The sequence below is a fragment of the Triticum dicoccoides genome, chromosome 2B (assembly GCF_002162155.2).
Source record: "Triticum dicoccoides isolate Atlit2015 ecotype Zavitan chromosome 2B, WEW_v2.0, whole genome shotgun sequence".
Classification (NCBI taxonomy): domain Eukaryota; kingdom Viridiplantae; phylum Streptophyta; class Magnoliopsida; order Poales; family Poaceae; genus Triticum; species Triticum dicoccoides.
This window is the reverse complement of record NC_041383.1, coordinates 99,391,929-99,405,659: the sequence shown is the minus strand read 5'-3', so window position 1 is coordinate 99,405,659 and position 13,731 is coordinate 99,391,929. Positions and strand designations below refer to the sequence as shown.

General features: G+C 45.4%; 1 protein-coding gene across 2 annotated transcripts in view; it reads right to left on the bottom strand.

Annotated features, from left to right (window-relative positions):
* LOC119362354 (nuclear pore complex protein NUP214-like) overlaps nucleotides 1-1,535 on the bottom strand; it is a 13,172-nt gene extending 11,637 nt beyond the window's left edge. For both annotated transcript variants that reach the window (XM_037627561.1, XM_037627562.1), the window contains exons 1-3: nucleotides 1,115-1,535; nucleotides 806-1,023; nucleotides 258-417 (exon numbers count right to left, since the gene is read on the bottom strand). In XM_037627561.1, coding sequence (XP_037483458.1) covers nucleotides 258-417; nucleotides 806-1,023; nucleotides 1,115-1,325 — 589 coding nt within the window. In that variant the 5' untranslated portion in view covers nucleotides 1,326-1,535. The remainder of the gene's footprint in view (nucleotides 1-257; nucleotides 418-805; nucleotides 1,024-1,114) is intronic.
* Between the last annotated feature and the right edge of the window lie 12,196 nt (nucleotides 1,536-13,731).

Genomic DNA, 13,731 nt, shown 5'->3' with positions numbered 1-13,731 from the left:
TTATAGCACTATTACATTTATTTCTTGTTGTATTGATCCTCAATAATGTAGCAGTAACAAAGTAGCAGTCGAACAATTGACATGCTCTATGATATAAGCACTCATATGTCAAAATCAGTGGATTATTAAAAGCTACCCACTTGCTTTTCTAACAAACCAACTGACAGGTATCCTAGAGCATGATTTCTGGTCATATGGTAGAAGTTACATAAGTAGAAGAATGTTAACCCAGGAAAAGGGTAGGAGAAGAGACAAACCAGCATCAACATTTTCCATTATATCCTTCAGGCCTTGCCCCAAACTCCCATGAGATAGCAATCCACAATTCGAGAGTACAATATAGGCATTATCTAGCCATTTGAAATCTTTGACAGTGCCAGATCGTCCCATGCTACATGATGATGACGGCTTGATATCCTGTAGAGCAAAATTATTAGACAACGGTAATCTTGGAAAAGGCAGCTACTGTTGAAAACAGTAAAACTACGATTTATTATACAGCAACCCAGACCATATCCAGCACCAGGATCAACAAGCACTCAACCAGTAAAACTGGTCATTGCCAGGAATCGCCAAAGCATTAAAAAACTGATAAACACCATCAATGCCATTAGCTCATTACTCATTACTAGCAGCTTGTTCTTACACAAATATCAAACTCCGAACATGCTGTGAAAAAATGCACTGCAACAGAACAGATAATCCCATTCTAATATTCTATTGTGGCATTGTCCTGTTACGCTGCCCTGGACTGACATTGCATTGTTCACACGATTTTGTGGGGAACTGGAACAGATGGTCCAACCTTATCAGTGAGCAAGGAAGTAGCCGAGAAGAACTGGATCTCACTGCCCGTGCAGGCAGCTAGCACGGACTGGTCGCGGGAGAGCGCTAGGAGAGTGACGCCTGGGAGGGGCACGTTGGTGACGCAGCAGTCCTGGGCGCAGCGGGTGCTCGCCTTGCCCTTCTCCCTGGCCTCCTTGCTGGCCTCGATCAACGCCTTCGTCCTCGCGGCGATAAACCCTGGAAGCAGAGAGCGGGAAACCCTAGGCGGTGAGGCCGACAGGAATGCAGAGGCGGGCGCTTGGCTGGTCGGTGATTCGGGGCCGCTTACCGTTGGGGTGGGCGAGGAAGACGGCGGCGTGGCGGTCGGAGACGGCGAGCGGGTGCGCGGGAGGGGACTGGAGGTCGAAGAGGGGGAGCGGGGCGGAGGCGGGGGGTAGGACGGGGATGGGGTCGCCGACGAGGCGGAATACGAAGTCGGTGGTGCCGTCCATCTCGCCCTCGACCTCGTCGGAGAGGTCCAGCTCGCGGGGTGCCGCCATGGCCGGCGGTGGCGGCCGGGGCCTAGGGTTCTGGGGAGGAAGTTGGGAGGGGGCCGTCACAGGAGTGGGCGGATGATTTTGCGCCGCGGCGAGGCAGCAGCGACGGGGGCTTTCGAAATTTGGAGTTGCCCGAAGATTTAGGAAGAGGTTAGCGTGGTTTGTAAGCTGAGCAGTCGGCAGTGAGACGGGGACGGCGGTGAGCGGAGGGTTCCCGGCGGCGAATGATGGTGGTGGTAGCCTAGAATGGCCGTGGGCCATAAAACAAGACCTTTGTGGGCTTTCCGTCTCCTGTGTCCCGCCTTTAAGCGGGCCGTTGCTACGGCCCGGCTGAAAGAACAGGTTACTTGCGCGGCCCTTGCACGACAACATCCCAGAATATTCACTTAAAAAAAAAGACAACAGCCCAGAATAGGTTCATACAGGAGCTCCAAAGCAGCACTGGGTTGGGTTCCAGCGCGTATGGAAGTTCAGCGGGCGAAGTTCAGCACTCGGCCACGTTAAAATTCACGTGAATGCGGCTGGTAGAGCATCAGACCCTTAAAACTGCGACCCGTATTAGTGTTTTAAGGATAAAAATAAAACGCATTATGAGGGTCGATTTTAGCTGCAGTCTAACAGAGGCCGTATAATCAATCCGTAAAAAAAAAATATTCTCTAAATATACCATCTTCTGACTCCCTAAAAGAAAATAAGAAGGAAAACTGCCCCCGCGTCGTCCGCCTGGGCGACTCGGGCGGCGCTCGATCCGCTTTTTCCGGCGTCGTCCCTGTGCGCCTTCCCCTCGCCGCCGCCGGTCGGCGTCATCGGGCCTTGCCCGGGAGGCTGACGGCGGCGGCGGGGTTCCGTTCCCGTGGATCTTTGGGCAACGTGTTCGACGAGATGCAGATGGCGGCTGGCGGCTGTGAAGGTTGATGCTGCAGCGGCGGCTCCGGCGCTCCACGTATCTGACGGAAGCATGGCTTGGGATAACTAGGTTGGCACCATGGGCGCTCGTGACGCAGTCATCTTCGTTGACAGAACCACTGGAGCATGCACATATATTGCTCTTCTGCGTCTTGTGCTGTGACTTCCTTCGATGCATCCAACCTGAGAGCACATCCATGCTAGGGCCACTGCTCCATAGGTGCATTTTTGGCGTTGGTGCGTAGTGCTCATGGTGGTTGTTTCCTCAGGTTCGGCCGTGAATCTGGTCCACAGGCTGCTGTGTGGTTGTGGGCTAGACTGGTTACCTGAAGAGCTTCAACCTGGATGATCTGCGTCCACTGGCGAGGACGGCGGAGGTAGTGGCAGCTCGTGGAGCTGTCGTCTGATACAGATCAGTCAACAGCTGCTACTTGTGAGGATGCGTAGGCCTTCAAAGTGTCCCCATCCCGGGATTTTGGTGGTGCCGACAGTCCTTCTTCCCCGTCAAAGTCTTCGTCAGATGGTGGCGAGAGAAGATCTTGTCTCATCTTGTCAGCTTGCTCGTACGGGCGTGGGCATCCCTCGTCACAAGGACCGTGCGCATATGCAACTACTGGAATCGAGGAAAGTGGAGGAGACGACACAAGACTACTTCGATTGGCTGGTACTTTTGTAGTACCTAGTCTCGAGCTCCGTGGTGAAAACCATAGGTTTGACCCTAGTTGGTCATATCTGGCAATGGCGACGTTCTTTTGCGTCGTTATCCTGATGAGGGCATTGCTTGGAATTGGCTCGGACAACATCTTCAGGGTGAAAACCCATGATCTAACCTTGGTGTGGTTGGATTCGGCGACGGCGGCGCTTGAACGTCGTTCCCTTCCTTGAGGCGTCGCTTTTGAAGAGCCTTTCTCATAGTCCTTGTGTTGTGAAGAGATGGTTGACGCCGATGGTCACTGCTGTATACCGTTTATCGTTGCTTTCAATTCTTCGGGTTTTCTTTTCTCCACCTAGGCATAGCTTTGATCTTTTATGACTTTGCTCTTTGCCGAAGTGATCGTGTGGGTGCGTGTGTTGTGTTGGCTGTGTGCATCCTAATTGTGCAGAGGCCGGGTGTGTACTCATTATGATTGTATCCCTCGATGCTACACTATGAGTCAATAAAAAAGCACCCTTTGTCGAAAAAATATACCATCTTCTTCCTCACGTCCTTCCCATCTCGACCTCTATCCCCTTGGTGTGTGCGCGTCCTACCTCTGCGACCGCCTCCTCGTGCTCGCCATCGAGCGTGACCAGGCCGGAGCCAGCAGCAGCCGCCGCCGCCGAGGCGTTCGCGACCGACTCGCATGAAGCTAGCTAGCTAGCTAGCAATCGAGCGGAGCTAGCTATCTGAATCGATTCCAGCGGACGGACGTAGCTAGCTCCTCCGTCCGTGCGGGCGGGCGACGGTTGGGGCGGGCGGGCGGCGGCTGGGGACGAGCGGGGCAGCCGAGGCAGCCGGCGGGCGCGGTGGTCGGGACGAGCGCGGCGGCCGGCGGGCGCGGTGGTCGGGACGAGCGCGATGGCCGGGGCGGCCGGCCGGTGGTCGGGATGAGCACGGCGGCCCGTATCGGGCGGACGAAAGCGATTCATGAAGGTTCTGATGGCAGTTGGATTCCCGCCAACGGTCTTTCGCGTATACAGGGCACCCTCGGATTGTCTCCAAAATCCTTATTTTCATAGGTTTGGTCATGATGTTTTTCACGCCTTTTAAAATAAATTACGGATTGGAGTCGTTTACGGGTTCTATTCGGTCGCTTTTTCCGTCTAAAACTATAAACTAGCGGTTAGTTTACAATTTCGTGTATTTTAAGAGATCTATTAGAGATGCTCTTAAGCCACGCAGGGGGATCTGCGTCGGCTGTATGGGGAGACAGCGATGGCAACTATCTAGCTAGCTCTGCCCTAGTAGTACCAAGAGTTTGTGACCCAACGGTGCGAGAGGCCACATGCCGAGAAGCTCTTTCGCTAGCACAAGACCTTCATCAAAACAACGTCTTGTTATCGCATCAGACTCAAAACAAAGTGATGGGAGAGATTAACCAAGGAAGTCAAGGCAGAGCTCGAGCAATCATCACTGAGATCAAAACCGGAGCAATTTTGCGTTTAACTGTATCTTTAATTTTGTGGGTCGTGCGGTCAAGTTGATGCACATATTTTAGCTAGATTTTGGCTTTCGTTAGCTCCGGGTCAGCACGTCTGATTTGATCAACCACGTAACCCAAATTGTACCCCACTGATTGTGGTCTTCGATTAATAAAGTTCGGCTTTACCCCTCAAAAGCTAGCCAAAAAAGGCATCCCAGCTCGTGGAGAAAGAGCATATGCAGCGGGAGCAACTATCTATTCTCTCCGTTTCAAAATAGATGACTTAATTTTATACTAACTTTAATACAAAGTTAGTATAAAGTTGGGTCATCTATTTTGGAACAGAGGGAGTAATAGATAGGATAGACGAATCTAACATATAGGGATATATCCAGTGCATCCATCCTTGTGGTGCTACCGGTGCACCGAATGCGTAGCACATTCTAAAATATTTGTAAAAATCTGAAAAACAAAATATAGCACCATATCATCATAAAACTTTATATCAAAATTTGAAACATTACTCACAATACAAAAATGAAAAATTTCATAATGGACAAAATCGAAAGCCCAACTTGTCTTATGTACTATTTAGTGTTGAGTTTGTCATTTTTGTTTTACGAGCTATGTTTTGAATATTATTTTGAAATTTTATGACAACATTATTTGATGTTGTGTGAAAAAAATGAACATTCTATTATGTGCTATAGGAGTACGGTGCACCGGTAGCACTACTCATGCACCAGATATTCTCCCTTAAGACTAGCCACAATAGTGAGTAACATACACTAGTAACATACACATATCCCTAGACTATGTTACTACCTTTATAGTGGGTAGTAACATAAGGCTGGTCATAGTGGGGAGTAACTTAGACTAGTAACATACATATGTTACTAGTCTATGTTACTACCTTCATAGTGGGTAGTGTCATAGGTGTGGTAACATAGTTACCTTCATTTATTACTTTGTAGACTCATTATGCATTGGAAACCGCTATGTGATGGTAACATATTATGTTACTCTATTTGCCTCTCTCCTCATTAACTACTTGCCACATCATCATTTTTGCTTATGTGGCATCTATGTTACTACCTATGTTACTCCCACTATGACCAGCCTAAGTGTGGTGACATGCAAAGCTTTATTTATTAGGTTATAGACTCATATTGCATTGAAATATGTAATGTTATAGTAACTAGCTAAGTTAATATAACTACCTCTCTCCTCATTAACTAATTGTCACATAAACAAATTTGCTAAGGTGGACGCGATGTTACTGCTGAAATTACTTTCACTGTGGCTAGTCTAATGGATACCTCTTCGGGGCTCTCAAAAATATTACTTTTGGGGCCTGGGGAGCACGTAAAGTGATGCACCCATCGCGAGACGCCGCCCGTCACAGTTTCATGCGCTTGACGTACCCTCAAGATTTCAGTTGTTTTTCATGCGTTTTTTGGTTGTTTGTTTTTTCGGCCTTTCATTTCATGGTTTTCCCTAGGTTTTAAACTTTTTTTTTGGAAAGCCGTGCTTTTCCGTGAGGAACACTGATGTGCTTCTCTATAAGGGAAAAAACAATTGTGCTTCCCTTAAGAAAAGGAATAACACAGCCTGAGGTTTCACAGGAAGCACAATTGTGTTTCTCCAAGAAGGGAAAGCATAGTTAGCATAGTTGCGCTTTTGAAAATGTGTTTTTCCCACAGCTGTTTTTCCTTAAAAAAAGGAGAAGCGCAGCCTGTGTTTTCACGAGAAACACATTGGTGCTTTCTGAAAAAGGAAAATCACAACATATGTTTCTGAGAAGCACGACTGTGATTCCTGATTTTCTTTTAAAGAAATAGCACTCGTGCTTCAGGCTTCAATTTTTGGCTTCTGGTTTTTCGCCGGTTTTTGGTATTTTTCTGATTCAGATTTCTTTTTTTTCGTTTTCATTTTTTTTGTTTATTTATTTCATGTTTTTTATGAAAAAATTGTCGAAACCTATAATGTGGGATCTAGTTTCAAAGATCTCAATGCGAGAAATCCAACAGAAAAAACGATTCATTTGGATGCATGGTTCAAGAAATAAAACATTATAAAAAACAAATCTACAGAAGAAAAAAAGCTAAACCCTCAGATTTCCTTTTAGGGGAATAAGCCCTCAGATAAACTCCCACATGCAGTGCGTGTTAGGATAAGACCCTTCCCAGTGCTTCACGGTGTACAAGTGCTAAGGATGCCATATAGGCAAAAAAAATGATGTGGTAAAGCAATTAAAAAGGAGACAGAGGATTATGGTGACCCCAACAAGAACCAATGCTAAGCACGTGAACCTAGATAAAAAGACTACCAACCAATACATGAAGGAGTTTTATTACTAAACAATTAAATAGAGAAGGCTTAGCTACAAAACCTAAGCACCGATGCATTGGGGACATTAGTTGCTAAGCATTTTAATGCACTTAGCACTTCACTTTAGCACCAATGCATTGGGAGAGGTCTAAGAGAAGATGTAAGTGACCTTTGCAAGGCGATTCCTTCATTGGTGATTTCGCTATGCAGGGCTTTCAGCAGCCGATCGTTACCCTATAGCAATTCGCCACATGGTCATTTTTTTCTGCTCGCTAAAGCCACGTCAGCTGAGTCGCATGTGTTGACATTGACTGTTGACTTTTCCAAAAAAATATTTGTGAAGTTTAAAGAAATCCTGAAATTAGCAAATTATGTTTACGAGTTGCAAAAATGTTTACAGATTCGAAAAATTGATCACAAATCTGAAAAAAAAAATCAAGAATTTTTAAAAATGTTCATGAATTTGAATTTTTCCTGTGCAATCGAAAAATGTTCATCTATTTGAAAAACGTGGATTTGATAAAAATTTCATAATTATCAAAATGCGTTCATGAATTTGGGAAAAAATTGCAAATTGAAAAAATGATAGAACAAAAATAAATTTTAAAATGTGTTCACGAATTTGAAAAAAAGTTCGTCGATTCAAAAAATTGTTTGCGATTTTGAAAAAAGTTCACGGACTATAAGTTAGCAGATTTTGGGGAAAAATCATGAATTTTGAAATGTGATCATGAAGTTGGAAAAAATCTCTAATTGAAATAAGTACGCAGATTTCAGAAGAAGTTCACGGATTTGAATCTTTTATGTGCATTTGTAAAAAGTTTGTGCACTTGAAAAAAATCCATGAATCTTGAAATGTGTTAGGAATTTGAAAAAAACATTGCGAATTGAAAAAAAAGTTCACATATTAAAAAGTTCATAGATTTAAAATGTATTCATCAATTTTAAAATGTTTGCAAATTTGAAAAACTCATTAGTTTTAAAAAAAATCATGCATTTGATTTTTCGTGGATTTGAAAAATGGAATGGATTTAAAACAAACTTCATGAATTTGGAAAAAGTTTGCAGATTTGAAATTTTGCGCAAATTTAGAAAAGCTTCATCAACTTTTTAAAAAACACGGGTTTTAAAAATTTCCAAATTTTAAAAATGATTTTTTTATTTTCAAAGTGGTTCATGAATTAAAAAAATAGAAAAAACCAGAGAACAATGTTCTTTCTGCAAGCTACTATGGTTGCTACTGTTAAGTAGTCGAATTTAAATTACATGCTTAACAATTAAGCATGAAACTTAAAACTTATGAAAAAAATCTCAGTCCCTATACTAAACTTTGTTAAATATGTGACCCCTTGTAGATCAAATCTAAAAGCACTTTTATTTGCAACTTTCATCTTTCTTAACTAAAGTGAAACCCAAAGTGCCTGAAGCATGACTTTGGTCTGACAACGAGCACACTAAGAAGCAGCATAAAAGGACAGAGAAAAGTCAGACCATTGTAACAAAGTCTCATTATGCCATCAAGATAAAAAAAGAATGCAAAGTCGAGGGGAAGCGAAAAGAACCGAGTAAAAGATCCAATTTAGTACCCGCACAAAATAATTCTGCAATGCCCGGACATCAGTATGTGCTCTAGATCTTACCTACACCTACTCATAAAAGGCTCATGATACCACTGTTTAGGGATTGTGTACACAATAAAATTTTCTACCGTACATACGTATAAGCCCAAGATCACTATGAACATGCAAAGAGGGTAGATCAATTTTTTACCAACAAACGCAACAGAGAGAAGAGGTTGGTGAAGATGTGCAGATTCCCGGAACTATGTTAAACCTCCCAGCTGCGAGAATTTCTCCCGGTCTAGGATCAAATGTACGACCCCCCCTGTGGTATCCACGCGTTCAGTGTCCGCAATTCAGTGGAGCTTCGCCAACTAGGACAAAGAGCAGCCGGAGGACAAGGAGGTGGAGCAGCCTTGCAGCAGTTGAGAAAATATGAAGAGGGAGAGTGAGGAAGGGGGCAACCTCTCTCCCTCTATATAGGTGCCAGGGAAGGGCTTGGCTTGGAGGAGGAGCTCCCTCGTCTGGGACCGGCGCACCAAAGAGGAGCGGCCCTCCCAAACTCTAGCCACCCTACCTAGCTTGCCTCCTAAGTCGAGTGGAATGCAACCCTAGCTATGTGGGCCTTTTGGGCCCAAGTGGCTACCACCCTTTAAGCCACCCAAGGGGACATCCCACTAGGGTCTGCCAGAACCTTCCGGAAGGTTTGGGAAATAAAATAATACTTTATTATTTCCTCTAGGGGGCATGTCCAACATCACCCTCAGCGTTGATAGCCCCAAAACTATCCGGCTCCAATCCACCCGGATTTTCCGGCTGCTCGACTTCTCCAGTCGTTTGATGTCCACGCTAGCAAAGATCAATACCCACATCAGGTTCTCAACTTTCCGGCCTAAATGGATCTGGACTGTCCGGCCAACTGCCTACGCCCACGTATCCTTCCTCCCCGCTTACCCCTTTGTGGATGGACCTATGTAGACATACAAATAGACATACATTTCCTCCTTCGTAGATCTAGGTTTAGCAAAGTAGAACTAGACTCGTAGAGCTTTTCGCATGCATCTCCCCTTGTGAGATTTCTCCATCACGAAGATGACTCCACATGGAGAAGAAGGCCACCTAGCGAGGTGAAGTCCTCCTTGTCCTAGGACAAGTGGAAGACAATATGCCCCCTCTCTTTTGTGTATGATTGGGATCTTAATCCATGTGTATTTTTTACTGTAACTTGTGTGTTGATTTGTGTTAGTTTTTCCTTGTGATTTTTCTCGTTTTCATCCGTGGTCTTTCTAAAGTTTGCCTCCAAGTCATAAAGATCGGGCCATCCTACGACTTGCCCCATGTCACAAAGCAACATCACTCGGATGCATAGAGGTAAGTCTCTACACAAGCTAAGCACATGGTCGTGTACCCAATCTGGGAAATGTGGCCGAAAGGAAACATACAAGGTCTTTTGAGCTGGTGTATTTCACCGTGTTGCAACTCTAGACGCAACCTAAAAGGGTATAACTCCCCAAATTATCCCCTTTTCAGGAGTTAAATCGGATCTAGCCAAAACCTTATCTGGTTAAACTCAAAAAATCTAAACGGCATGTCGGCTGCGCCTCTAATATGAGCGGCCGCAGCCACTTCTCAAAAAAAAATATCCCTTCCCCCTCGGCCGCTTCTCTTTCCCAGTCGCCGCCGCCCGCCTTCCACATCCCGACTTAAAATTGGCGGTCGTCCTCGTCCCCTGAAACGATGGATCTAGCCGCCAGCCGAATCGATGAGGACGCCCACCAGCGGATCCACATTGCGCCCGGAATGGGAACGTGCAGCTATGGATGAGAACGAAGTGGTCACTTTCTGCTTTTTCGGAGGAAAAATGAAAACGGAGAGGAAATATAAAAAAGGAAAGTGAAAATTTGCAAACGGAAATGGAATTGATTTTTTTATGCGTAAACAGAAACAAAAACGGAACGGTGTTTTCCGGTAGAACAAGCATGGACATGTAACTTTTCGTTTTCATGAACATGAAATTTCGGGTTTTACTATAGGCCTATGGTTGTATAATATGTAGCCCAACCACCAAACAACACACAATGACACAACGAGCAGAATAGATCATTTGAGGCCCAACTTCTGCTACCACACACATACTCAACTACACCCCACACAATTGTGGAGTACGACTACAATACTATGCTAAGTTGCTAATATAATCATATTATTTTGTGGCCATGTTTACAATTTATTAAATTTGTTTGTTTTTGTGTGTATTTTTCTGTGACTCAAGGGGGTTTTTGTTGGGGAACGTACCATGCAATTTCAAAAAAATCCTACGCTCACGCAAGATCTATCTAGGAGATGCATAGCAACGAGAGGGGGAGAGTGTGTCTACGTACCCTCATGGACCGAAAGCGGAAGCGTTTTGCCAACGCGGTTGATGTAGTCGAACTTCTTCTTGTTCCAACCGATCAAGCACCCGAACGTAAGGCACCTCCGAGTTCTGCACACGTTCAGCTCTATGATGTCCCTCAAACCCTTGATCCAGAAGAGTGTCAAGGAAGTAGACGAGTTCCGTCAGCACGAAGCCGTGGTGGCAGTGATGGTGAAGTGATCCGCGCAGGGCTTCACCTAAACACTACGAGAATATGACCGGAGTCATAAACTGTGGAGGGGGGCGCTGCACACGGCTAACAGTCGTTGGTATGTGTTCTAGGCGCCCCCTCCCCATGTATATATAGGTGGGAGGGGGAAGGGAGCTGCCTTGGGCGCCCCAAGTAGGAGAAATCCTACTTGGGGGCCCTATTCCAATTCGCCTCCCTTCCTTTTAACGAGAGGGGGAAAAGGGGAAGAGAGGGAGGAGGAAGGAAAGGGGGGTGAACCCCCTCCTCCTTCTCCTATTCAGCCTCCTTCCAGGGGGCACCTCTTGTTGGCTGGTTTGCTCCCCACCTATGGCCCATAAGGCCCATTATTCCTTTGGGGGTTCCGGTAACCCCCCCGGTACTCCGATATGTAGCTGATACACCTCGGAACACTTCCGGTGTCCAAATAGTATCGTCCTATATATCAATCTTTACCTCTCAACCATTTCGAGACTCCTCGTCATGTCCGTGATCTCATCCGGGACTCCAAACAACATTCGGTCACCAAATCACATAACTCATATAATACAAAATCGTCATCGAACGTTAAGCGTGCGGACCCTACGGGTTCGAGAACTATGTAGACATGACCGAGACACCTCTCCGGTCAATAACCAATAGCGGAACCTGGATGCTCATATTGGCTCCCACATATTCTATGAAGATCTTGTAAGTGCATCTAGTGCCACCCCTAGTTGGTTTTGGAGTATTGACGACAACCTTGGTCGAGGGACTAATGTGTTTGTGAGAATTGCAGGATAACATAGGTAGTAGTCCCATATTGATTCGGTTTACCTACCAAAGATGAACCCTAAAAATGTGTGAAGAGATTGAAGACAATGGTGGTCTGTGAAGACAATCACATTGAAGACTATGACAAGAGAAGACATCACGTGAAGACTATGGAGTGCGAAGACATAGTTGTATCGTAGTTTCCTTTTCTTCTTTGTTGAGTCATAGGAACCATCGTACTGTTAAGTGGGGTCCAAGTGAACAAAGTCAGAGTGACTGATGTGATGCTCAACCAAATCCTATGTCTTCGAGCGAAGACAATGAGAGCAAATCTTATCCAGAGCTGGATAAGTCAGCTTGGCTTGTAGCCCAAGCCAAGCTGTCGCGTGTTTGAAATCTGACCGTTGGACACATGTCAGTTCCTTAGTGACCTAGGGTCATTTTGGACAAATCAGGCCGGGTTGCCTCCTGGCTATAAATAGCCCACCCCCTACACTATAAATCGGTGCCTGCTCAGAGTTTGTGCACGGCTTTTGTCGTTTGAGAGCAACCCACCTCCGAAGCCTTTGAGAGAGAATCCTTGCGAGGACAAAGCCCAAAACACCCAGTGCCAAAGAGTGGTAGGCATCACTGAAGTCTTTCTGTTCGCGTGATCTGAAGACTTATTACATTTGAGGACTGTGAATCCTCTAGCCAGTTAGGCGTCGCGGTCTGAGCATCCAAGAGTCATTGTGGATTGCCAGTGAACGAAGTCTGTAAAGGTTTGGAAGTCTCCCTGGAAGACTTACCAGAGTGATTGGGCGAGGACTAAGTGTTCTTAGCTCAAGGGGAATAAGGTGAAGACGCGATCTTTTGAGTTGAATCTCAGCCTCCCTAACCAGACGTACAGTTGTCACAACAATTGGAACTGGTCCAACAAATCCCTTGTCCTCTCCGAGCAACTGGTTCTATCCTACCTCTCTCACCTTACTTACAGTTTGTCTTCGTGAAGTCTTTGCCTGCTTGCCTGATCTATTTGACTTCACCGTGTGAAGACTGTTGTCTGTTTGGCTTCATACTATCTTCCATCCTGATCCATACTACCTAACTGCTTATAGTCTTTGTGCTTTCACTATATTGCTTACTTGACTATGGCTTGTCTAGTGTAGTCTACCTACTGTTGCATATCAATAGGGTCATTTCTATTGTTTGTCTTCAAAACACCCCTATTTTGAAGACTTTCATAAAAATCGCCTATTCACCCCCCTCTAGTCGTATACTAGCACTTTTAATTGGTATCAGAGCAAGGTGCTCCCTTGTTCTGTGTGATTCGGTTTAACCATCTGGAGTTTAGCTATGTTGACTGCAGGGATAATCAAAGTCTCCGCTGCGTGCCCTGTCTTTGATGGCATTGATTACCCCTACTGGAAGAATAAGATGCGTATGCATCTTGAAGCCATTGACATCGATCTCTGGTATGTTGTCAAGAACGACGTTCCCAAGACTGGTGAAGGTGTCACTCCTGCTGATGTCAAGAAGTTCATACAACTGGACTCAACTGCCAAGAACATCATCTGTGGTCATCTGACCAAGGGGCAGTATGGTCGTGTGAGTGCTGTGGAAACTGCGAAGCTAGTCTGGGACTGGCTCTCCAAGGTCAACGAAGGCGTCTCAACACAGAGATATTCAAGGATCAGTGTTCTTCACAATCTCTTCAATCGCTTCAAGAGAAATGACAATGAGAATGTCCAGCTCACATTTGATTGCCTCACTAATATCACCAATGAGCTTCATGCACTCGGCGCCACTAAGATCACCAAGCACAAAATTGTCAAGACACTTCTGAGATCTCTTGACAGCTCATTTGACACCCTGTCCCTGATGATTCAAGAGCGCCCTGACTTCAAGACTCTCGATCCATCTAACATACTTGAGAGGCTCAACACACATGAGTTCCAGCTATCTGAGAAAAGAGATATCTATGGTCCCAACTATGGCCGTACTCGCACTTTGAAGGCAAAGGCCGTCTCCTCGTCTGAAGAAGAATCTGACTGCAGTTTTGGGGATCCTGAAGACATTGTAAAGGAGCTTGCTATGCTTGTGAAGAAGTTCCAGAAGTTCACCAAGAAGAAAGACTTCAGAAAGTCTTCAAGAT